Here is a 25,909-nt window from a genome sequence, read left to right as displayed (position 1 = left end):
TGCACTCACTAACTGTAAGTCGCTCTGGATACGAGCGTCTGCTAAATGACTAAAATGTAAAAATTTGAATTTGCAGTAGATTATCCTTTTTTGTTTACGTAGCTAGTAACCCAGCATGCTAGCTCGCTGGCAAGCCTACTTTCTAAGCACCCTGGGAAGCCAATAATTTATTTACTGTGGCAACATAGCTTCTATCCCCATACTTCGTCCATTGTAAACACCAACTGTGAACATTACAAATTCAATACAATGCGCAAAAATTAAGAAATGTCTGCAACTTTGCCCTTTGTTCACTGTGCTAGCTACAGGTTGATGATGCTGTGATGCAAAACGTAGCTACGAAGGGACACATCCACAGACGGTCAATGAAAACTGTCAACAAACCAACATAAGCCACACTGCGTGGAACACGGCGAAAGGGGTCAATCAAAACCTGCAAACGAATTGCATGTAATTTCGTTAGATATAGGTTTTTATTGAGCTCCCCACATAGCTAGATTTCGGTGTCACTCCTCCCTGTCCCGCCATCTTGGACCGGCCCAAGCAGCCATTACTAGCTAGCTATCCAAACAGCTAACGCGTTTAGCTAGTTAGCAGCCATTGGAACAGCCCGTATCGAGCCCATCACAAGTTTATAACGTTTTCACAATCAACACCAACTCAGGGGCACGAGAACGGCTCAAATGCATGCATACATGTTGCACGAGCCAGATACACAGTGCAGCAAGCAAAAATACTTTCCTGACATAATGGGAAGTCTACTCTGTGATAAAACGTTAAATCGCCATTAAAACAACGTAGCTTTCCTAACGTTAGCTAGTTCTCTGACCAATTAAGGTTACTTTATCATACTCGGTAGCTTTGGCTAGCTGACTATCTAACGTTAACTTATGTTTATATCACAGTGATGATTTTAGCTGTAAAAAAAACTGGCTAATGCCAAATCATTCAATGATATATGTGCCTGACCACTGAATCTCTAGCTAGCTAACATTCAGAATGAGCTAGCCAACTCCAGAGTCCAACAACGCACGTTTCACAAGCTAGTTAACGTTAGCAAATTAGCAGGGGAATTGCTAGCTAAATAGCCCTTTGCTAGCAGGCTAAATTAAAGGGTTGCATGTGATGGTTCTTCTTATCAATATAAATGACTAGCGACTAGTTCACAAGTATGTACTTCAAATGTTATATTACACAGCCAGCTGGCTAACGTTAATTAGCTAGCTTCTTCAACTACCAGGCTTGTTAGCCATTTCTACTGCACCCCAATACAAACCAACTTGGCAGAAACATTTGATATGGCAAGCCTTTTTGTGACTATCAAATAGCTAAGTTGGTCAACTTGACGAGTTAGATAAATGCAAGGCCACCCTAATAACACAACGAACATAGCCAATTGGGTTACTAAAATGTGTTTATGCAATGGAAAAGCCGTTCATTTTCACTATTGGATTAGCTAGCGAAGGAGAGAAGTAGGGTAGGAACGCTGCGTAGCCGCAGGGTCGCTCTGCGCACATCGTGTGATGGGTGTATGGTTAACCAGAGTCCGTGCTCTCACCTGAGAGTGGACTGGCTATGTTTGTTAGGATAACATAGTTACATGTATTACTCTGTGGGTAAGAATGTAGAAGGTGCAAGTGTTGTGGTTCAACGACCGGCTGGTCCTGTGTGTTTGCAACTTAGCGAGCTACCTTCAACAGTAAGGCCTTCGTTCTGGCGCCATCTTCATGAAGCCTCTGAAATCCAAACAGTGAGCTGCAAGCAAGAAGACAACACAGGCGGTTCAGTATCACTTTCACTGCCGTGCAAATGGATTTAACGTATAAAAACGGTAAACGCGTGTACAGAATATTAAGAATACACTAGAGGTGTGTGCAGGGCTTTGACTCCGACCTGTCAATTCCGACCAAGCTGTCCCTCTCTTGGGCTGTCAGCGTCGGAAAGTCCTCCTCGGTTTCACTGGCTTTTCCCGCCGCCATTTTCTTTTCCTCATCACCACCAGAAGCCGAGCCGAGACTCCGAGCAGCAGCGCAGGCAGCAACAGCGAGCGAGACTCCGCACGATTGCATGGAATCGCGACGAGAGGGCGAACGAGATACTCCACCAAATCAAAGAGGGAAAACAAAAAATTGATTAGATAGAATAAACTTTTCTCCAGGATCAAAAACGCAATTCAAAATGGTAAATCCTTTAAGGAAAACAAGTACCCCTCCAAAAAGTCTTCGCGTCACATTTTTAGGCACGGTTTATGCAACTAATAAAATGTAATGCATGAAGTGCAATTCTTGCAGTTTGAAAATACTATTATTTGACCATAAAATTCCCCACAGCCACCAGCTTAAAGTTGTTATAATTGTGTCACACAAGCAAGCGAACCCACGCGCCGCCGTAGTCACGCCTCTCCTACCTCTTCAGCCAATAGATACGTCTGAATATCAGCATATGACTAGATTTTTTTTTTTTTACCCATCTTCATTTAGCTTTTTACAAACCACTAAAATCAATTATACATTTTCATTATTTTCTCAAAAGCAAAAATGCAGTTTGTGTATGGTTGTATTGTATAGGTATTCAAATTGATTGATTTGTTTTGCAAAGTGCATAAATAACTATGTTAACTAGCTACATGCAAACAACTGTCATATTACTAAATACATTTAAGTGTCACAACTTCTGAGAAATGTGTGCAAATACTTGATACCAGTATTATTTGCTGTTAATGGGGAAGCATGTCTAAATAAAACGTTGCAATGATGTTTGGAGGTAAGAATTCTGATTAGGACTGTGTAACTACAAATGTCTCTCACCTTGCAATCATAATAATAGATTGGATGACATCATCGTTGCCCTAGACATCGACATTCCTATACATTTTTGTGGTTGATACCAATTTGATCTGTTTGCATTTTTTAAAATGTACTAGCTAGTTCTACTGTATTTGTGTTTATCTACTGTGTTATGAATTACATTCTCACTTTTGTACATGTCTTGAAAATGAAATGAATAGCAATCATTCTTGTTGGTGTTTTTTCCCCCCAGCTAGAGACATTTTCAAAATAACCCAGACTTTGTCATTTGTTAGACAAAGACAAATCTATCCATCCAATGTAAATCCTCAAATCCAATTATCCAAACAGCTTTTTTGATAGCTATTTTGGGCAGAAATTGAATCTAATATGAAGGAAATCGAATCTTATTTTGTATGGAACATTTTTATGGTTACAAATGAAATTGTCAACATTTTGCAACATTTCAGAGAAGGAAGATCAAAGTGTTAAAATACTGATGTGGCAAAGCATCATTCTGTAGGCGGGGCCAGCAGAGGTTTATAAAGCTCAGGGGCGTGGCATGCATACAGCTGTCAACATCCTGATGTAATTTTCTCCAAAATGGCGGATCGCAAAGAAGGTTAGTGCTAGCCCCTGTTTATGGATAAAATAATCTCGAATTATAACAACGAATCAGCTGTATTATATATAGCTAATTCCATTAGCAAGACATCTAAACACTTAAATATTGCTATTCGTTCAGCTGCGGCTTTTGACAGTGGGGCTTTACTGACTGGATGGCTAGCTTTGTTGCTAGCAATTTAGCCTAATTTCTAAACAACAATGGCATGCAATCGCCCATCGCCCCAAATACCAGCCATTGGCATTGTAAAGTTATTTGTTTGTCACCCATGGCTCCTATTCCGACAACAGTAACGTTATCGCTGATATACACTTTATACTAATGACGTGAACGTGATTACTCACGAAACAAGTATTCCAGTCATGTTTTAAATCAATAATCTATGAATGAATGTGTTTTGTGTATCCTGTCAATACTACTTTGAAGTTACAGCAAAGCTTTAGATGCATGCATTGGAACTGTTTCTTGACTGTGAGGTCATTGGACTGAATTTGGACCTGAATCCTGCCCCTAGGTTGCCTAGATTACAGAAAGTGAAAGCAAAACAGCTTAAGTTCTTTGTATGTCTTTCCTTCATCCCAGATGACATCTTATCAGATAAGGATGATCCAGAGCCGGAGAGCGAGGACGAGACCTATGAGGTGGTGGACCTGACAGAGTACGCCCGGAGGCACCAATGGTGGAGCATGGTGTTTGGGAATAACTCTGGTCCCCTCGCAGAGAAATACTCTGTGACCACGCAGATCATGATGGGAGGGGTCACTGGCTGGTATGTAACCCAAAGCAAAGGTGTAGAGGCTACATATGTGTGGATCTTTGGCCCCTAGTAAACACATCAACACATTTCACTGATGAAATACATGGTATGAGTCAGTGATATAGTCAGGTCACTAAACCTTGAGGTCAAGTCCCAAGTGTTCAAGTCCGAGTCCTTTATACTTGAGTCACAAGTCCCTTGGTAGTGCTAAAAGGTGCGGTCCAACCATTAAAAAATCTAAATTCTGTTAAACTGTTGCACATTTAAAGTCTTTTTCAAATTTCAAATTGTATTTTACCTTTATTTAACTAGGCAAGTCAGTTAAGAACAAATTCGTATTTACAGTGACTGCCTACACCGGCCAAACCCGGACGACGCTAGGCCAATTGTGCGCCGCCCTATGGGACTCCCAATCACGGCCGGTTGTGATACAGCCTGGAATCGAACCAGGGGGTCTATAGTGACGCCTCAAGCTTTGAGATGCAGTGTCTTAGACCGCTGCGCCACTCGGGAGTATATCTAGATAATACAGCTCTCTAACATTTGCTGTTGTAGCTAGTAGGCACCCTATTTTAAATTATGCAACAAAGAGAGATTTTCTGACAACAAAGTCACTACTGGTCCAGTCCGAGCAGAGCCATGAAAATTGTGACTTGAGTCCGAGTCAAGTCTGTGTCCTGGACTCGAGTACTACAACACTGCTATAAGTCACTCCTTCTCTCTCACATTCAGGTGTGCAGGATACTTGTTCCAGAGAGTAGGGAAGATAGCTGCTACTGCCGTAGGTGGAGGGTTCCTGTTGTTACAGGTTAGAGATGCATCATATTTTTACTGAGTCAATGCTGGGTACTGATATAATACACATCTCTATTCCAATGAGATCACATGTAATAACGTGAACGGAGTGCCACTTCAAATGCAAACCAACAAACACCACTAATTTTCATTTCTGCACCTTCTCCTACAGATAGCGAATCACAGTGGCTACGTGCAGGTGGACTGGAAGAAAGTGGAGAAGGATGTGAATAAAGCAAAGAAACACCTGAAGAAGAGAACCAAGCAAGCAGCCCCTGAAATTAACTCCTTCATCGAGGAGGTAAAGGTATCAATAACACTGCCTGTCTTTCCTAATCGTAACTCTATGGTAGGCTATTGTGCCTATAGTATTATGTGATTCTAAAAGGTGAACAGGTTTGAGATGTGTGCGTGCACATGGTCCTTTATCTAATTGTTAATTAATTCCATGAGACCAACACCAGTACCTGGGTGTGGGAGCTGCTTTTTTGATTCAATTGGATTTACAGTGCCCTTGAATCTCAGTGCCTTGCAGTGCATGTACTTATGAGAAAAAAAGTATACTTAATTATCATATTTGGGAGAAATAGCTAAATTCATAAATACCTGAGTCATCCGCATCCATTTGATGGACTAATAATGCAGCAACAGCGCCCTCTAGTGAACTCACACGATGTACAACCACATTCCTGGATTTATCACAGTATACCCTGCGTATAAGATTCTAATTTTGCCATCTATTATCAGTTCTAACCCTTCAGTTATTGGAGGTGACCTCTCACAGTTTGCTTGTTTTCTCTTCTCCTTCCCCTCTCTGCAGGCCACAGAGTTTGTCAAGAGGAACATCGTCCTGTCCAGTGGGTTTGTGGGTGGATTTCTCCTGGGCTTGGCCTCTTAAGGGAGTCGGGGCCAATCCACAACTGAGGAAGTTGTCACATAGGAAGAAGGAAGCTGTCATTAGTGTGAACTGAGTCGCCACACGGGATGTTGTCATTAACTGTGAATCGTTGTCTTTCTCCCAGCACGGAAGGAGTCATTAGACGGGTTTGGGAGAAAGATTAACATGTGAAGCTGCCAATTTATGCCCCCCTGGGTGCTCTTTTCCCTTGCTGCTGAACTGATCTGAGTCTAGCTTGTCCACCCTCCTTTTTATTCTATTTATCTGGTGGAGTCTGATCCAGGATCAGTTGTTTGGGCGTGTTGTATATGGACACCCTGTACCTGTAACCAACCCTCCTGGTCTTACTACACAACACAAGAAAGCAGGGTCGTGTTCATCAAGGCAAACTGTAACAGAAACAAACATTCTTATTGGACAAGTTCAGATAGTGCCGTTTCGGAGTGTTTCGTGCCTACTGAACACGACCCAGTACTACACCATGTACAAACACATCAGTGAACAGACTATAAAGGATATACATTGTTCTACTTCATATTCATCATCAGCACTACCCCCAACATCAATGTATGTGAAAATGTTTTGAATCGGCTATATTATATATATATATATATATATATATATATATATATATATATATATTCGTTCAGCGTCATATGGTGTGCATCATGTGATTTTAATCAATTAGTAGGCAATGCCTACTAATAATTGGTTGAAATCACAATGCACACCAGATGCCATTAGAAAAACTCATTTTGACTTCAAAACATAGAAACGTGCCATTTTCACATACGTTGATGTTAGGGTAGTGCTGGAGATGATGAATACGAAGTTGAAAATGTTAGAAATGTCCCTTTAAGTGCACAACGCGACACCTCTTGATACACCATAATATACTACTAATATAGGATTACTCATCCCCTGTCATTCTGGTGCCCTCTTTTACCTGGAAGAACAGGTTTAGGATCAGCGCTGTGTCGCAAATGGCACCATGGCCCAAGGGCACCAATTGCCCATAGGGCTCTGGTCAAAAGTAGTGCACTATGTAGGAAATAGGGTGCCATTTGGGACACAACCCAGCTCCCCCTACATTCAGACCGAAGTTTAACCACCATGTGCTATTCAGCAAAATGTGTCTCCAGACCTGTGGTTACGGGGTTAATATACCAACACCTGATCACTGCACCTTTGCTTGCCAATGTACTGTAGGTAGTGCAGGTTAGTGTTTTTCATCATGAATCTTGTTCTGGAGGCAGCTCTGCAGAGTGGTCACTAGCTGGCACAGCCACAAAGTCATAAAATCGTATTTTAAACCGAACCTTAACCACACTATTAACCCTAATGCCTAACCCTAATCTTAAATTTAGACCAAAAAGCTCAATGTAGTTTTCATGAATTTTTACAATATAGCCAATTTTGACTTTGCAGCTGGCCCATCTAGTGGACATCGCTCAGTTCTGCCTCCAGGGCAAGACTCATTCCAATAAATGTCAACCTGCTATCAGTGTAGTAAGAGGAAAACATGTGCTTTAGTCATGTGTAGAATATGCTATCAGTTTTATAGATAGAAGGAAATGCACAGTATAAAGTCAGTGTTCAGTTGCTTATGAGTTGCTCCATATTATGTCTTTAACTATTTAAATATTACGTGTCAGGAGTATGATGTGCCATTTGTTTCTGTTAACCTCTTACTGCTGTTAACCTAAAATGTTTTGTGTTCTGACTTCCTGAATGCTGTTTTGAAATCTTGATAACCAACCATAACTGTATGGATATGTCTTATGTTTCTGTTTTGTCAAATAAAGCTGCCATATTTTTGTTGGTTAGCAATGTAAACAGTTGTGTGCATGGTCACTGGACTGCATGGCAGACATGCATACAATCAGGCCTTGGTGTGTACACACTGAGTGGATTAACAGTCTATCTTGACACTTTTAACTTCCCAACAATATACTTATTTTGATCATTAAAGTCAGCGTGACTTTTCAGATTTCAGTAACTCTATGGATGCATTTACACAGGAAGCCCAATTCTGATCTTTTGCCCAATTATTGATATTTTGATCTATCAGGTCAGAGCTTTTGCCCATAAATGGGCAAAAGATCAGAATCGGGCCGCCTGTGTAAACGCTGCCTATAAGTTCCGGTAATGCAAATATCCAGATATTATGATGTGGATAGAAATGGATGCTTCCTTGCTTCAGCATGTAGGATGGTTCTGTAATAACTACCATGCATGTCACAGCAACAATGAATGAGCTTTGTCACAATACTAAGATATTTCACCACAAAGTCTTCATCTACATTGTGAACTCCGTGTTTGAAAGGACTGCATGTACCAAGAGACAAAGGAAGATACTCACCAAATCAATCTGAAATAAGGACCAATTGTCATTTTTTGTGTTCAGTTTACCTCTGTCACAGAGTACAATATCAATTAATTAATTAATTAAAGATGTTTTGGTTTATATTAAATGCACATTGAATTGGGGTTTAGGCCTGATAGGCTTTCTGTAGCTAAGGGGTTAGGTCCGGGTTTTATGAAGTACTCTTTGTCAGTTGACTTGAGAAAAAACCTTCTTGCAAATAAAATTGTATTGATTTATTGTAATTGCATAATGTCCTGTCAGAGGCATATTGTTTTGTGTAAATAATGACTGTTCAATGTCCATTGAGCTGAATGAAGCTGAAAAACAGAGGCAGCCATGATGTTACCTCACCAGAGTACCTCTCTCTACTGTGTGTTACTATAGCTGCCAGCACCACACTACCACTGGTCCCTCCCTGTTGCTATGGAAACTGCTCTCTCGTTCCCTCTCTCTCTTCCTCTTGCTCTCTTGTGGTGTGGTGTGGCCTTCCCTCTTTTCAACTCTCTTTCTCTGTTCTCTCTCTCCGTTCCTCTCGCTTTCTCTTTCCAGTCCTGCCTTTTTCTTTGTATTGACCTCTATCCTGCTCCCTCTGTCTATCTGTGAGTGTGCCCATGTGTAATGGTATAGGGGTAGAGGGGGATATTAGAGTGGGAGGAATGAGATGAGACCCACTCTCCACCATCCGATGACCACATCACCAACCAATCGGATCATCAATAGCCCCCAATAGATCCAACCAATAGTAGGGTAAAGCCAGAGTACGAGCGCCATGGAAACTGCAAGGGACGCTTTACAATAACAGCTCGCCCTAGTGGCACCAGATACCAGTACACCTCAGTCAGGCTGCTCAAAGCCATTGTGGAGTTATTCATCCATTGATCGTAACCTAAGGGCTGCCTCTTCATAGTTAAACCTCTCCCCATATCTCCTTCATCTGCACTGATCTGAAAAAATAGGAAAGGCGAATTCGATATGGTGTATGCATATACTAGGTATTGGCTTTCACCAGTGCAGTTACTTTATATTAGTAGAGGAAAGACAGGAGACAGGAAATAAATTATACGATTGAGATACAACATAATCCATGCCTTCAGGCAGCTGTGTCCAAAGGGTCCAATCCATGCAATAATTAACTCTGTCACAATCAGTTTGTTGAGAGCTGTCATTAGTATGGTTACGCAATACCCTCTCTGTAGTACTAGTTAGTGGACAAAGTCAGAGATGAAACGCCAATGCATGTTAGAATAACAATGTTCATTATTCATAGTAATTTGTATAGCGAGAAGCTGCCTTTTTATATGGAGCATGTCTTATTAAACAACTGATAGATAGGGACCATTTTAGGCCTATTACAGAAATTATTCATGAGAAAAAAATTAAAATGGATAAAATGGGATCATTTCTCTCTGAGTTGGAGTGAATTTGTCATAATAATGCCAGCCTGGGTAGACAGAAACATATTTCTGTTTCCGAAGGAAGATTCTATGTGAAAGTAAATGTATTTCTTATGTATTTGGAAAGTATTTGGGGTATAATACAGAGCCTATGACTAGTGAGTCTTGGATGAAAATAATTCTACCTGTGTGATATTATCATATTATTCCTGCATTGCATCTAGATTTGGAGTTCTGTATCATAGAATTAGGAATTAGAATACTAGAATGGACATGAACCTTCTTATGATGGCATAAGGTCAGCCATTTTGGTCAGGGAGTTGGTTAACCATTGTTTGCCAGTGCTGTTGTAAGATATTGTGTAAAATAATGAATTTGAAGAAAACTGTATTTATAATTATATGACAATATTTTAGGTTGACAATAATTATATTACACAATTTCTGATATCACATGCCTTACTAAGTAAAATCAGGATTTTGCCTCTACTGCCATTCATTCCAATTAGATTGGTTTGGATTTCTCCCTGGCTGCCATTTTCACCCCCTTCTGGAACTTTTAGGGTTTATGACATAACCCCTCTAGTAATTTAATAATATATCTATGTTCTGTATGACCACCTCAAGGGGGCAGTATCAACCAATCCAGAGTGACTCACTCAGCTGTGAAGTTGGGGCCGAATAATACAAATACATTGGCCCAGGTGTGTCAACAATGTGGCCCAGGGATCAGTCAAAAGCAAAGCAGTGCATTCAATGCCATTAAGCCAATTAATTACCAGGTATTTACTGAAAAGGTACGTGGTAGAATGGTAGTTATATTGCAATAACCTATGAGTTAGGCTACGTGGTTGTTTCTTTGGGATTCAATAGAACAAGAACCACTAAGCAGCTTTGGTACCAACAAGTTATTATTATTATTATTTTAATTTTTTATTAACCCATCCTCTTCGGAGGACACATATCTTTTATTGTTTTTACAGCTTTTCTGATACATTTTACATACACTTTTATAACAACAAGTTACCAATTTTGTTTAATTCTTATCAGACAGCATCTGATGCAACTCCACAGGTAGAACCAGCCCCTCCCTGTCAGCACTAGGCTGCTAGATACATTTAGCGGAGAGGCGAAGTGGCAGATCCAGGATGAGGCTGTGACATGACTATGCCTAACAGGTCTAATATCTGTCAGGTCTCTTATCACTTCTTATTAGAGAATATCTCTCAACGTACACCTGAACAACAGAGATCACTTCAAATCTCTTATTCTTCTGCTAACCCATCCGGGCGTGTAATGCATAGGCCCATTTATGTTGCAGCAGCACAGCAAAATAATGTCCAATGCTGCTATGGATGCTGGTCCTTTTTTGTTACCCTTATTTACAGACGTGCAATACTGGTCCAGACGAATCTGTATCAGATGGAAAGTTATAATTAATACACTATATACATTATTGAGAGGGCAGGGAAAAGATTGTGGAAACGCTGACGTAAGGTGATGGGCTTTTGATGGTGTCAACGCGTGCGCGCGGTGCATTGAATGCGACCGTGGATTGGTGGAATGGGGAGTGTGAAACCGATTAGGAAACTGCGCCTTGGGGGACTCGGAGGGTGGTGCCCTGAACGGCATCTTGGCTCAAGTGGCATTGGAATTAGCAAGGAGCCTGAGCGCGCTTACGAAGCCATTATGGCTCTCCACACACCAGTTTCGTAACCTAGAGAGGGAGGAGTCTTCCATTTCTCGAAGCCGGAGGAGCAGCATCCGAGACAGCGTAAAAACTGGAGCAACGGTGCTCGAAGAAGACTGGAATACGAAATAATATCTTATTTCAAACATACCAACGAAATATACATGAATGCACATTTTACGAGATAAGCATGAAGGTATTTGATTTAAGATCAGGTAGCTGAGCTGTTTGCAACCTTTGTTTTGCATGTGCGGTAATATTCCAAGACATATGTGATACGTTGGGTGTGCTCAGCGCAATAACGGCGCTAGCAAGCTATTTCAAACGGTAAAATAAATCCAGATAGCTAGGAGATAGCCAACCATTTTATAGTTAGCCAGCTAGCTTGCGGGGGAGCAAGCTGCCTTCTCGGGCAGAGGCATCATCGGATGCATCGAACAAGAAGAGGTATCTGGTAACTTAGGCATTAACCGAAGATACAATCTCGGGGCATGCAAAGCGGTGTGTTTTGTGCAAACCGTAGAAAAATCTCCGCGCCCTCGGCTCTGGTCGTTGGATTAACCAGCCGGGAGAGAAGGAGAAGGTGGGGCCGAGGAGTGTCAAAAACGGTCTAGCTAAACCCAGCGCATGTAGTTTAGCGCTCTAGCTAGCTGGCTAACGTTACCTTCTCCATCGGTTTTCCATTTGGGAAATTAATTTTGGAACCAAGAATTATTCGACCATTGGAATTCTGAGAGCTTGCTGGGGTATTCCGTGGCAGTTCCCCCTCTCCATCAACGAGGATAAGTCAGAGCTGTACACTTGAGGCCGTTGGCTTCTCTACAAATAATACCGTGTGGGGCGAATTTCACGGGGGTAGCATCCCCGTTTGCTTTGGACCATGGCGGACGACGACGTGCTTTTCGAGGATGTCTACGAGCTGTGCGAGGTGATTGGGAAGTAAGTGTCAGCATATTTTTATGAACTGAACAATGATAATAAATGAAACCTCTTGTTTGCATTGAATGCATTGTATTGCGAGATGCCCTGCTCTATGTGTGTGTCTCTGCCTGTATTTTTTTCTGTATGGAAGCAATTGCCTTACAAATATTATTTCCCACCACCATCATGACAGCTGTTTTACTTGGCCTACTTGTAGGTGAGTTGGTCATACAAAACCTCACACTACCCATCTATTGACAGGCCTATGTAAAATCACTTACACACTAACGAGTTCAAGAAGCATATGTTCAATAAATGGGAAACCAGTTAGGCCTACTGACTTGGTGAAGCCCCATAATGTGTGGTGAAGCCCCATAATGTATGGTGAAGCCCCCCGTTTAGTTCAAGAGCCAAGTGCATTGTTTTATCTGGGTAGGATATCTTAATTTACCATGGCAGGAGAGAATATAGCTTTCCAAATTGAAGTTAATTGGCTCACGCATATTCAAAACATTTCCCAATCTAGATCCAGAGATGAAGAGAAGGCACTACTTCATTAATGTTTTGTGCATCCATTCAGCTTTCTCAGATAGACACAAATTATTTTGATGAGGAGGTACTGGGCGGCAGGTAGCCTAGTGGTTAGAGCGTTGGGCCAGTAACTGAAAGGTCACTGGTTCGTTCGAATACCCAATTTGCTCCAGGGGTGCTGTACTACTATGGCTGGCCCTGTAAAACAAAGCATTTCACCACACCTATCCGGTGTATATGACAATATAACATCTTATTATTTTACTACAAATAGGCCTAGTGACACATTTGTGGTTTGGAACAGAGGCTCTATACGTTTCAAAAGCTGGGCCATTTCTAGTTTTAAGTTGAAATGTAAACGGGCTTGGCAACTACAACTAGGCCTATAACGATCTCCACAACTACTACAGTCAACACCATTACACTCTTCTCTCAGATTCAGATGCAGGGTTATTATAGTCATAATCATTGAGTATCATTGGCCATTTGGGACAAGACATTGGCTGCAGATCGTCATTACGATGATGTCACACACTACTTCTTGATCCTACTTTAAGAGATGGAGCAAATGCTCCTGGGGAGGATGAAACCTCTTCACCAGAATAGATTCACATTCAGTGTTTTGGGTATACTGCTGTGTTCTATGGCTGCACCTGTGTTCTGATATCATCACGCACTGGTACTCATTGTTCCTGCCCTGTCAATTGCAGACCAGTCTATTGATCCCCACCAACCAGAGGTGGCCAATCCTATTGTTGATGGGCTTTTAAGCATTGCACACGCAGTTAATGATCTTGTTTATCCCTGATCTATTTAGGCTGGATTTGTCTAACAAAGAGACTTAGGAGGCAACCTAATTTAACCCTAGATTGACAATTAGTCTAAAATCTAAAGTAGCAACTCGGGGTTTAGGCCAATTCAGTAAAAACCGGTTACGAGATTTCCAGAATAAGTGACCAAATGTTTAAAGCGCATTCTTCCCAGTTCCAACTCTGAGAGAATTGATAGGCCCAGGTGCAGTCCAGTTTTCTATCTGTTTCACACTATAAACATTGATTTATAGAGCACATAAATCCTAAGATGCATTCTTGCAGGAACAAGGTGGTTTTTGATTGAAGAGGGCCTCTTCTATTTGGTGCAGGCCATTGTTGTGGCTGATGATCACACCCCTTCATATGGAGACCAGGCAGGCAGGCAGGCAGCTGTAGTCTTGGAGCTGGCCTAGCTCCCCTCCCCCTCTACGCTCAGTCGAGATCTGTGGGTCCATTAGGGTCCAGGCTGAGACACATGCTGATTGCTCTTCAGCCCCTCAGGCTCTACTCTTTGTTTGGGGGCGCTCTCTGCTTCGGTTTACTCCTCACTCAGTGACTGATCTAGGATCTGGTCTACTTGACCCAGTCCTAGTGTTAGACGTTATGAGGTGGGTGACAATACTGGTCTCGGGACAGCTGTTAAATAAGTAGCCGCCCAGGGCATACCTTGGTGCAGCAACGCAGAGAGGGCCTCTAGTCAGCGGAGCGTACACCGTGACTATGTTAGCAGCATGATCAGAAAGGGCTTCATGGCCTCCTACCTTCCCTTTCCCAACATCATTTGTTCCTCCTTTCATCCTTCCTTTCTCACTCATAGTTGTCAGGGCACAAGGAGGTATTTTACCCAAACAGCTACGCTACCTTGTTTATTTCACTCTACATCACCAGGTTCGGTTTAGTGAAGCAAATCTTTTCTTATAAACTTGATCATATCCCAGCTTTGGGAAAGAGAGCCGAACAAAAAAGCACGATTCCAAATCGATTCTCTCCACCGGCGATGTAGCCTAGTTTGACAGTTATGCGATTGTCATACAAAAGCACTTTGAGTACCAGCCAGTGTCTTTTTAGGTAGAGAACTCTGCCAGCCTCTCCTGCTGAAAGCTGGGGATCATTTTCCTCAGCCCAGGGTGAAGGGAGGGGAGGCTGAGGAAGATCATTGGAGACAATGGAGGGTTAGGAATAGGATTGCCCCGAGGCTGGATATATAACTAATGTCAGCAAGGCGCTGCCGCACTCAAGGGCTGACCTCTTCCTGTAAACCACACTGCCTGTCAAGAAGAGCTAGGGAACCAACGAACAGAGGCTTAGAACTCCTCTCCTGCTATCCCTTGCTCCAATTGGTTCAGACGTTTTCGTTCCCTTGTTAGTTCATGGGGAGTGTTCGATGAACTGAAGATGTGCTGTGTTCGCCACTCAAGGGTCTGTATAGTCAGGGACGTTTAAAGCGGCGTTGAGACGGCAACAAATGTTTGTCACCATGTGACGGCTGTGCTTAGTCGGATGCGATTTTTCAGCCTAACATTTTTTTTTTTCCGCTTCTAGTGTTGCCTGTGCTTCCATGCATGGCTCTGAGAATCAACATTCCCATATGTAGTGTAATATAGTCTGGATGTGTTTACCAGATCTGCCTCCATACATGTAGCCTTAACAATAACTGCCAATGGAATGCTCACTTCACATGTGGCTTATAGCCCTCTGAGGAGGTTTGTGATCTAAAACAGACATTTTTTTTGACGAGAGACATTTGACTGACAATGTAGATCTGTGAATGATTGTGAATGATACTGTAAGTCGCTCTGGATAAGAGCGTCTGCTAAAATGACCAACATTTTTTATTAATTTTTTTATAATAATAATAATTGAAATGGTGTGGTGACACTTACCGAAGTAGGTGTGACACTCTGCCGACAGCGTCTGGTATAGTGTAAATAGACATGTCAACCAGCGACATATGCAGGTGTTCGTGTTAGCTGATAAGGGAATTGTCTTGGGCTAGTACACTCGCACAGCAACACACCTCCGCTGTAATTTGTCTAAGGTTGGCCGACAGTGTGGAGGTTTGGGGTTGGCAGAAGGCCTTTGGGATGACTGTGCCTTTGTTTCGCCTCACTTCCTGAGCTGGAGGAGTGTTTTAATCTCTCTGTTATTTCTACCTAATCTCTTTTAATAAACTGGGTGGTTTGAGCCCTGAATGCTGATTGGCTGACAGCTGTGGTATATCAGACCATATACCACGGGTATGACAAAACATTTATTTTTACTGCTTTAATTACGTTGGTAACCAGTTTATAATAGCAATAAGGCACCTCGGGGGTTTGTGATATATGGCCAATATACAACGGCTAAGGGCTGTGTCCAGGCATTCCGCGTTGCATCGTGCCTAAGAACAGCCCTTAGCCGTGGTATATTGGCCTTATACCACACCTCCTCGGGCCTTATTGCTTAATTATAGTGCTTGCTTCCAGATCTCGCTCAGTATCTCACAACATTTAATCTAGGAAACACCCCGGTACAGTATGACTAAAGCATCTGCCAGAAAAAGGGATCCATTCTGAAGAATGAAGATGACCGTTCCCATCAGATACGCTCATCTTTTGTCTTGACTCACCAGTTGACCCTTGATATTTTCCCCTTGTAAACATGTACGTCAGACCAATTATCCCCCACCACCACCACCACACACTTCCATTGTAGTGTCCGCCTCTACTCTTCTGTCTGTGATCCTCCTTGTGTAGGAGTCAAGGGAGGTGACTGGGTGGGTGACTGTGTGGGTGACTGTGTGGGTGACTGGGTGGGTGGGGAGGATTGCCAGTAGGGTCAAGCTCTGACGATAACCTGCTAGTTGACTATTACAGTATGTTCATTGTTCTCTGAGGTGTAGCTTACTGTACACTTAGCTGAATGGGGTGTTCAGTCTCACTATCTGGAACATTCTGAATCGACCAGAATGGAACCCTCCCCCCCTGGCTCTCTGTTGGAATCGAGTTCCTCCGGATCCATACACAGTTGGCTGACGGCCAGCTAGTGCCAGGCTCTCCTCTCCTTTCTCCTCCTTTAAGAAAGTTAAAAGGAGACGTGGACTCCCATTTTTGAGAGTATTGGTAGACATTATTTGAGTTACTCGGATACCCATTTGAGAGTATTGGTAGACATTATTTGAGTTACTCGGACCAATTGCTTAGCTATTTGTCTACTGCAGGACCATTGGGAGTAGGCCTACTGGTGCTTTTGGAAGCAAACCTTTGTAAAATATATAAAAATGAGATATCTTCCGATTTAGTTTGAATAATTTTGGTAAAAACAAATGCATAAACAGATTGGACAAAGCACAGTAGCCTAGGCGTGACCCTCTAAATGAGCAGTGAACTAAGGCCCATTGCCTATTCAGCCATTATTCTGACAAAGGATGGCACAAGGCCTTACTCTTCACTGCATCCTTATCTGTCTGAGAGAAGTAAATCTCACGCAAACGGGTTATGCAATCCTACTTATTAGCCCATTGTGTGTGTTATATTTCAGTAAAACACAGTGACGTGCTCATGCCGGGCATTTATGCTCCAGTTGAAGGGGATGGGCGAGGCGTGGGTAATTTGAGCCGTCTCTGCTCATAATGATTCTCTCTACATGGGAATAGTAATGCAGACGAGTGCAACTGGGATCACACGTGGCTCTCCATTCTGGCTCTGGGGTACTCATTAGGGCCAGGAAGGATTGGAATATTGTCAGAATGGCTAGGAACCGGTGGAGTGATCAGTACTCTGGCTCGCGTTGGCTCAGCTAATTACACATCAACTGCTAGCCTAGCCTACGTTTTAATGCTTTGTATCGCATTGATCTCATTCAATTTTAAGCAGTTTTTTTTAAAAGCAGTTTTTCTTAATTAATCCATAGCTCTACATACAATAAACACATTTGCTACACATAAAGCTAACTACCATTTGTGTGTGTGTGTGTGTGTGTGTCTTATAGCCTCTAATGGATTCTCTGAGCAACCGTAACACTCAGTTCATTCATTACTGATAGAACATAGGAAAGCTAAGCTATCCCTGAACAAACATAACAACAAACCCTTCACCGTCTTTCCTCTTCCTGTACTGTGCATGTGTCTTGGGCCCACTCATTCACAGACAGTTTAGCCTACACCCTCATCTACAGGTCTAGGAACTGTTCTCCACCTCAGCCATTATAATGAGATGAGTAATGTAACTGACTCTAGGCATGCTGTTAAGATTCTCCATCTGCCAACACCTCCCGAGGCGCTTCTCAGAATTCTAGATTCCTTCTAACTTTCTCTTCTCTCGTTGTTTCTTGTCGTCACTATTTGTCAGGAAGTGTGTGGTCAGCTCCTAACAGAGAGTGGACTCTGGGGAGTTTGGCCTGGCTGATTTATTCTTACCAATGGGTTTGGGGACTGCTCTGAGAACAGCGGACTCGGAGGTGATATCGAATTTGGTCTCTGCTTGTCTAAGGGCTCCTGGGCTTCCAGTGTCTGACTCTGGTTATTTCCCAAAAAGTGCCTCATTTCCTTCCTTCCTTCCTTCCTTCCTTCCTTCCCCTCTCTTTACCTCTCTATGTACTTTTGCCTGCTTTCTTCCTCTCTTTCCTTTGATTCTCCTCCTCTCTCCTTACCTCCCTACATACGTTTTCCTCTTTTACGTAACACAATCTGATCTGATTCTGAAAGGGATGTTGTAGGTAAAAGAAACACGATGGTTGGGTGCATTTAATTGGTAGTTCAGCTCTCAGACTACCGTACTTGAGTCTGGGAGAGAAGTGGATATCTCTGCTCTGAGACTGGCTGAATGTCCTGGAGGTATTTCGGCCTGTGAATTTCAGACGCACTCCGGTGCAGCAGGATGAATACTAATTCCCCACCATGAATATTCAAAAGGTTGTTCTCTTCAAGGCTACCCGGACTATTTGCACTGCCCCCCCACCCCATCCTTTTTACGCTGCTGCTACTCTGTTAAGTATTTATGCATAGTCACTTTAACTCTACCCACATGTACATATTACCTCAACTAGCCGGTGCCCCCGCACATTGACTATGCAACGGTACCCCCCTGTATATATAGCCTCCCTACTGTCACTTTATTCTATTGTATATATAGCCTCCCTACTGTCACTTTATTTTTTACTTCTGCTCTTTTTTTTTCTCAACACTTTTTTGTTGTTGTTTTATTCTTACTTTTTTGTTTAAAATAAATGCACTGTTGGTTAAGGGCTGTAAGTAAGCATTTCACTGTAATGTCTGCACCTGTTGTATTCGGCGCATGTGACCAATAAAATTTGATTTGATTTGATTTGATTTTCAAGTAACCAGTAAATTAAACCAAGCAGATATTTAGGGCCTTGTGTGTTCTTCCACTTTCCTACCTCAAGACACTTGGCATTTTAGAAGGTGTTTGGCGCAATTAGTGTCTACACAGTTTGGGCATCGGGGACTAGTTAAATGAACTCCGCCTCGTTGTTTTTAACACCATTGTTGGACTGTAATCGGACTCTGACACAAAAAGAGTAAGTATGAGTCACATTCTTAGCCTACTTCAATGGAAGGCAACGTTCCCTTACTCCTCACTACTAGGGATGTGAGAAGTTGACAATTTTGCTTAACGTTTAAACTGCCATTTAAACAGTCATTTTTGAAATCGGTTTTCCGTTAAAACTATAAGAAAAAAATCATACACATTTCACAATGCAGAATAATGGTCCCATTATGACCGCTAGGACCGGGCAATGACGTTAAATCTACCGCAGTCACCATTGAAAGCGCCTTGGCTACGGCATGTCTGTCTAAGGGTACTCTACAGCTTTTTAAATACCGACACAAAACCTTCTCTGGAGATTTTTACATTTTTAGTCATTTAGCAGACGCTCTTATCCAGAGTGACTTACAGTTAGTGATTACATATTTTTTTTTTATACTGGCCCCCCCGTGGGAATCAAACCCACAACCCTGGCGTTGCAAACACCATGCTCTATCAACTGAACTACATGCCTGCCGGCCATTCCCTCCCCTACCCTAGACGACGCTGGGCCAATTGTGCGCCGCCCATGAGTCTCCCGGTCGCGGCCGGCTGCAACAGAGCCTGGATTCGAACCAGGATCTCTAGTGGCACAGTTAGCACTGCGATGCAGTGCCTTAGACCACTGCGCCACTCAGGAGTACAATGGTGGAGTACAATGGTGGAGTACAATGGTGGAGTACAATGGTGGTTTAGAAGCGCCACTGAACGGGAGTTTTACTTGTCTGTAAAGGAATGGTGCTTCTGAAGGGGGACTAAAGTCCATCAGTAGGCGACCAGAACTGTCAATCAAATAATCTGGAGCTGCCAGCCTACCTGCTGCCTGTGAACAGATCACTCCTAAATAAAGTACTTTAAAGTTAGTTAAATACCGTGATTTACCAAGACATTTAGTAGAAAGAAAACAAGACTGATTAGTTGCCGTACTTCTGAGAACACAAACACTCGCATCTTTCATAGCGAGCTAGCGAGGGAGGGGAGGGGCAAATTCTAGGGTAATACTAACACTGCAGGGGTGTGCTGAACGTGGGAGGAGGCCCATGTTGTGAGCACAGCTGTGCCTATGTCATCAAAGAGTGCATACTGACTCTCCCCCTCCCTCTCTCTCCTTCCTTGCACTCCTTCCCCCGTGGAATGACACTCCTGCGTGTGATCGCTTGCCTTGGCACGTTCCAGGGGTGGGGGGTTTGGCGGGGTCAGTTCCATTTGAACTCACTCAGTCTACATTCGGCAACTAGGGGGATGAATTGCAATTCGATTCACGAATTCAAATTGGGCAGCTAGTCTATCATCTTCTGTGAGGATATTTGAATTCTTGAGCTGATTTGAGATGAAATTGACCTCCAACCTCGCTGAGTTCCCCTGGCCTTTGGCTCGTCACAGTGTCATGGATATTATGGTAGGTTTATTGATGCTTAGGCTGGGCAATACTAGTCCAGGCCAATTCTACACCCATCCCCTTACCTCCATTCCCTACCACTTCAGTGTTTTGTTTGTGTATTATTTCAAAAAACAATTTTTTAGGGTAGATCAGCTTTAATATTGCAGATAGATTGTAACTTCCATCAATGTAATTGTCTGCATCACTTCCAATCCCCCATGTTTTCTTTCTCTCGCAAATATATATATATATATATATATATATATATATATATATAATCTATCCTTTAAAAAAATATCTCCTTAAAAAAAATATCTCCTTTAAAAAAATATATTTCCCTTTATTACTTTCCAACCCCACCACCACTACAGTGTTTGCAGACCTAGGTGTTAACAATATGGTAGAATAAAATCATAATCCATATGAAGGCTAGGTGTAGTCCACACCTTATTGCTTACACCTCCTCTGTCCCTTCAATCTGGCGTACACCGTAGGAGGAGCTAGGGTGGAAGGGAACCAGTGTTACACCGTAGGAGGAGCTAGGGTGGAAGGGAACCAGTGTTACACCGTAGGAGGAGCTAGGGTGGAAGGGAACCAGTGTTACACCGTAGGAGGAGCTAGGGTGGAAGGGAACCAGTGTTACACCGTAGGAGGAGCTAGGGTGGAAGGGAACCAGTGTTACACCGTAGGAGGAGCTAGGGTGGAAGGGAACCAGTGTTACACCGTAAGAGGAGCTAGGGTGGAAGGGAACCAGTGTTACACCGTAGGAGGAGCTAGGGTGGAAGGGAACCAGTGTTACACCGTAGGAGGAGCTAGGGTGGAAGGGAACCAGTGTTACACCGTAGGAGGAGCTAGGGTGGAAGGGAACCAGTGTTACACCGTAGGAGGAGCTAGGGTGGAAGGGAACCAGTGTTACACCGTAGGAGGAGCTAGGGTGGAAGGGAACCAGTGTTACACCGTAGGAGGAGCTAGGGTGGAAGGGAACCAGTGTTACACCGTAAGAGGAGCTAGGGTGGAAGGGAACCAGTGTTACACCGTAGGAGGAGCTAGGGTGGAAGGGAACCAGTGTTACACCGTAGGAGGAGCTAGGGTGGAAGGGAACCAGTGTTACACCGTAGGAGGAGCTAGGGTGGAAGGGAACCAGTGTTACACCGTAGGAGGAGCTAGGGTGGAAGGGAACCAGTGTTACACCGTAGGAGGAGCTAGGGTGGAAGGGAACCAGTGTTAAACCGTAGGAGGAGCTAGGGTGGAAGGGAACCAGTGTTACACCGTAGGAGGAGCTAGGGTGGAAGGGAACCAGCAGTTGTTTTTCAGCTTGTGCCTCTTTCCTTCCTTTGTCTTAATGAGATAAACGGCTGTCAGCCAGGGCTGTCTTTCAACCCCACCGGAGAGGGGGAGGGGGGGATTTGAGGGAGTCTTGCACTGTTTTCACAGATTTAGTAATGTCTGGGGGATATTTTCTTTAGCATATGGGTCAGTCTTCCCCCTCCCTCCCACCAGAGGCAGAGAGCTGGGTTAATCATTATAGTAGGAGAGGCCCACACATGGTGGCTGTAACCCCCTACCTATTGGTTAGTATTTATAGGCTATCAGGTTGTAGGCCTATTTTATAGGAAACTTTTATGAATTAGCCTTAACTCTGTTATGATGGAGTTGGAATCCCTGCCACTGAGTTTTATGCATTGCTGTTTAGTGATGGCTCTTATTTCCATGTGTGTGTGCTGTCAGATGCCTTTCAGTCACGTGTCTTTGTCAGCATCAGTGTCACTGCCACAGCCTTTAAGATTATACTGAGCGGGACAGCTGAGCACAGTGTGCAATGGGGACTTGCGTGCGAGGGTGTGTGTGTGTAAATGTGTGCGTTTGTTCTGGGTTTATTTCCTCTACTACTGTTTTTCCTCTGTGTGTGTGTGTGTGTGTGTGTGTGCGCCCGTTGGGATTTCCAACCTTGCCCAATGCCCAGTACACTTCCCTGCCGTACCGTATCCTCAACCCAAACCCAACACCCTGGTCCAAGGCCCCTGTCAGCAATGCTATTTCTTCCTGCCTCGAGGCCTCTGGAATGGGGCTTTTATTTTAGTCTTCCCAGCTGTGCTCACCACTGCTCTGTAATTCCCCAGGCGGAGGAGAGGAGGCTAGGCTACGTCGCTAGCTGCTACAGCTCCAGCATTATGCTCCCTCAAATAGGCTCCATCATATTCAGGGCTGTTCCCACTGCTACCACCTGCTGTTCATGGCTGTTGGGTTCTTGTTACTGCAATGTGATTACTGAAGGCCTACAGGGAAGAACAGAGAGAATGTAAAGGTGCCAGATATATCCAAGGATGAATTCCAAATCGACCCCTTCCCCCTATTCCTAAGGCACTGGTGTAGATCTGGAATTGCTGTGTGTGTGTGTGTGTGTGTGTGTGTGTGTGTGTGTGTGTGTGTGTGAAACGTGACTAACCCACTGTGTTTTCTGTCTTCCAGGGGTCCCTTCAGTGTGGTGAGGCGCTGTATCAACAGGGACACAGGGCAGCAGTTTGCGGTGAAGATCGTAGACGTGGCCAGTTTCACCTCCAGCCCTGGCCTCAGCACAGAGGGTAAGGAAGAGTCACACTCGCGCACTGTGTGTGTGTCTGGGTAAAGCGCACTGTGTGTGTGTCTGGGTAAAGCGCACTGTGTGTGTGTGTGTGTCTGGGTAAAGCGCACTGTGTGTGTGTGTGTCTGGGTAAAGCGCACTCTGTGTGTGTGTGTGTCTGGGTAAAGCGCTGATGCATACTAACTTTCCACGCAGTTTCGTGCCGTTTCATGCTGTTCTGTGTGTGTGTGTGTGTGTGTGTGTGTGTCACACTGTGATGGCAGTGCCCTGGGTTTTGGCGTTCATGGTGTGCCATCTGTGAAGCTCCGGTCAGAGCTGGGCCCAAGAGCCAAGGACCGGAACATAAGGAAATGGAAAGAGAGAATTGTTTGTGTGTGTGAAAATATTGATAGCGATAGAGGGAGAGGGTCTGGAAGAACCTAGTAAACTGATAGAGGGAGAGGGTCTGGAAGAACCTAGTAAACTGATAGAGGGAGAGGGTCTGGGTCTGGAAGAACCTAGTAAACTGATAGAGGGAGAGGGACTGGGTCTGGAAGAACCTAGTAAACTGATAGAGGGAGAGGGTCTGGGTCTGGAAGAACCTAGTAAACTGATAGAGGGAGAGGGTCTGGGTCTGGAAGAACCTAGTAAACTGATAGAGGGAGAGGGTCTGGGTCTGGAAGAACCTAGTAAACTGATAGAGGGAGAGGGTCTGGGTCTGGAAGAACCTAGTAAACTGATAGAGGGAGAGGGTCTGGGTCTGGAAGAACCTAGTAAACTGATAGAGGGAGAGGGTCTGGGTCTGGAAGAACCTAGTAAACTGATAGAGGGAGAGGGTCTGGGTCTGGAAGAACCTAGTAAACTGATAGAGGGAGAGGGTCTGGGTCTGGAAGAACCTAGTAAACTGATAGAGGGAGAGGGTCTGGGTCTGGAAGAACCTAGTAAACTGATAGAGGGAGAGGGTCTGGGTCTGGAAGAACCTAGTAAACTGATAGAGGGAGAGGGTCTGGGTCTGGAAGAACCTAGTAAACTGATAGAGGGAGTGTGTCTGGTTCTGGAAGAACCTAGTAAACTGATAGAGGGAGAGGGTCTGGGTCTGGAAGAACCTAGTAAACTGATAGAGGGAGAGGGTCTGGGTCTGGAAGAACCTAGTAAACTGATAGAGGGAGAGGGTCTGGGTCTGGAAGAAGCTAGTAAACTGATAGTGAGAGAGAGTCTGGGTCTGGAAGAACCTAGTAGAGGGAGAGAATACGTGCTAATCAGAGAGGGGGAGAAAGGTAGAGAGGAAGCGGTAGAGCAACAGAGTAGAGAGAAGGCTAGAGGGAGAGGCCCTCCACTGTGTTTGAATGCTGAGAGGTTCATTTCTAGCTCAAGAGTTGTGCTGAATGGAACTCGTAAATGTCACTTTCATTTAAAACCCCCACAGCGCTGGCAGAAAAGACAGTTGGACCCCCGATGAAACTAACCTCTCCCTCCCCTCCCGCTGTAGTTTTACAGAAACTCACAGAAAACAGTCGTGTTAATTGTGTGCGGTGACATTTTGAGTTAGCAATCAGACTGTGGGCTTCATTGAACATGAATGAGCGCGTATAGAGAGCACATCTATGCTGCTGCGCTGCCCACTAAGTCCATACTGTCAAACTATACCCTCCTCAGTTACTACCTTGTATCATGATGTGTTCTGTTTTTCTCTCTCATGGTCTCCTACTCTTCTTCTGTGTATGAGAGGGGGGAGGAATGAGAGAGAGAGAGACTCAACACAGAGATAGTGAGAGAATCAGGACGGAGTCTCTGGGTCTTGCGTCATGAGCTAGGCCCGTCACAACACAGCACACACACACACACACACGTTCGTGGTCTCTGCAGACTAGTAGACTGGAGGGGAGTGTGGAAATGAGGTCTCTATAGGGTGAAGTGAACTGCAGAACAGAAGAGAACAACAGTGCATTATGTCTGACTGGGTCCAACTCCAGACCAGACCTCTAGTACCACATGAGCTCCCACAGCTTCACTTTTTCAACTATTTTCACCCCCTTCGGTGTGTGTATGTGTGTGTAATGTGTGCTTCTTCTGCTGCTTAGTCTTTGCTGCTTCCGTGTGTGTGTGTGTGTGTGCTTCCCACGCTGCAGTCAAGCCTCCCTGCCTGCACACGTGCACCCCTCCATGTTAATATCCTTTGATGTTTATGTGGTTCGGGTAGAGAGGGAATGAAAACACGAACAAGTGCCGGAGGTATTTCCTCTTCTCTTAACTCCCCTCCTGCGCTCCGACTGGAGTTTGCCAACTGGGTCACTGCGGAGGAGAGGTCAGGGAAAACAGGGGGATGAGGGGATACACCTAGAAGGAGGAAAGAGGACAAACGGATGCATCTCAATGCTGGAAAATGGGTTCCATCTCTTATCGCTCCTGTTTCCTCCACAGATCTGAAGAGAGAGGCCAGTATCTGTCACATGCTGAAGCACCCTCACATCGTAGAGCTACTAGAAACCTACAGCTCAGATGGCATGCTCTACATGGTCTTTGAGTTGTAAGTTGGTTGTGTTTTGGCCATTTTGTTTCTTGAATGGTCACCTATTGACTTTCTATTCTAGAATGGACTAAATTGTATAATTTCTGTTCTAGAATTGACTTGATATTTTGGAGTGGGCCCTCCCTATTCACTTTCTGTACTAACGGTGTAATCCAAATTCAATAAAGTTCTATCTTATGTGATTTCTACCTCTCTGACATAGTATGGATACAGCTGACCTGTGTTTTGAGACTGTGAAGCGGGCGGATGCTGGTTTTGTCTACAGTGAAGCCGTAGCCAGGTAAAAACTTGACTCTTACGTTCCCATATTTCCTCTCTGCTGCTCCAGTATGGACGG

General features: G+C 43.9%; 3 protein-coding genes across 4 annotated transcripts in view; 2 read left to right on the top strand and 1 right to left on the bottom strand.

The window, feature by feature from the left end:
- The window catches only part of LOC311115992 (lysine-specific demethylase 6A-like), a 34,863-nt gene extending 32,689 nt beyond the window's left edge, over window positions 1-2,174 (bottom strand). The window contains exons 1-2 of the mRNA XM_084191126.1: window positions 1,894-2,174; window positions 1,692-1,755 (exon numbers count right to left, since the gene is read on the bottom strand). Of these exons, the coding sequence (XP_084047252.1) occupies window positions 1,692-1,755; window positions 1,894-2,069 (240 nt within the window). The 5' untranslated portion in view covers window positions 2,070-2,174. The remainder of the gene's footprint in view (window positions 1-1,691; window positions 1,756-1,893) is intronic.
- A 1,174-nt stretch (window positions 2,175-3,348) lies between these two features.
- LOC311115991 (FUN14 domain-containing protein 1-like) lies at window positions 3,349-7,697 on the top strand. 2 transcript variants are annotated; one of them, XM_084191125.1, is made up of 5 exons: window positions 3,349-3,408; window positions 3,994-4,180; window positions 4,901-4,976; window positions 5,136-5,264; window positions 5,784-7,697. In XM_084191125.1, exons 1-5 carry the CDS (start codon window positions 3,390-3,392, stop codon window positions 5,859-5,861), a joined length of 489 nt encoding a protein of 162 aa, XP_084047251.1. In that variant the 5' UTR covers window positions 3,349-3,389; the 3' UTR covers window positions 5,862-7,697. The 2 variants fall into 2 exon arrangements, with proteins under 2 accessions (XP_084047251.1, XP_084047250.1); XM_084191124.1 differs by having other exon boundaries at window positions 5,136-5,270.
- A 3,825-nt stretch (window positions 7,698-11,522) lies between these two features.
- Window positions 11,523-25,909, top strand: part of LOC311115993 (peripheral plasma membrane protein CASK-like) — a 35,566-nt gene continuing 21,179 nt past the window's right edge. Inside the window, exons 1-4 of the mRNA XM_084191127.1 lie at window positions 11,523-12,251; window positions 22,952-23,064; window positions 25,464-25,569; window positions 25,775-25,852. Of these exons, the coding sequence (XP_084047253.1) occupies window positions 12,193-12,251; window positions 22,952-23,064; window positions 25,464-25,569; window positions 25,775-25,852 (356 nt within the window). The 5' untranslated portion in view covers window positions 11,523-12,192. The remainder of the gene's footprint in view (window positions 12,252-22,951; window positions 23,065-25,463; window positions 25,570-25,774; window positions 25,853-25,909) is intronic.

The sequence above is a fragment of the Coregonus lavaretus genome, assembly GCF_964263955.1.
Source record: "Coregonus lavaretus genome assembly, contig: HAP1_SCAFFOLD_839, whole genome shotgun sequence".
Classification (NCBI taxonomy): domain Eukaryota; kingdom Metazoa; phylum Chordata; class Actinopteri; order Salmoniformes; family Salmonidae; genus Coregonus; species Coregonus lavaretus.
The sequence above is the reverse complement of the archived record's forward strand: the minus strand, read 5'-3'. Positions and strand labels throughout refer to the sequence as shown.

Coding starts and splice junctions, on each gene's coding strand:
- LOC311115991 (XM_084191124.1), top strand. Junction 4,977..5,135: donor GAGGGTTCCTGTTGTTACAG/GTTAGAGATGCA, acceptor CTTCTCCTACAG/ATAGCGAATCACAGTGGCTA. Junction 5,271..5,783: donor CCTTCATCGAGGAGGTAAAG/GTATCAATAACA, acceptor CCCTCTCTGCAG/GCCACAGAGTTTGTCAAGAG.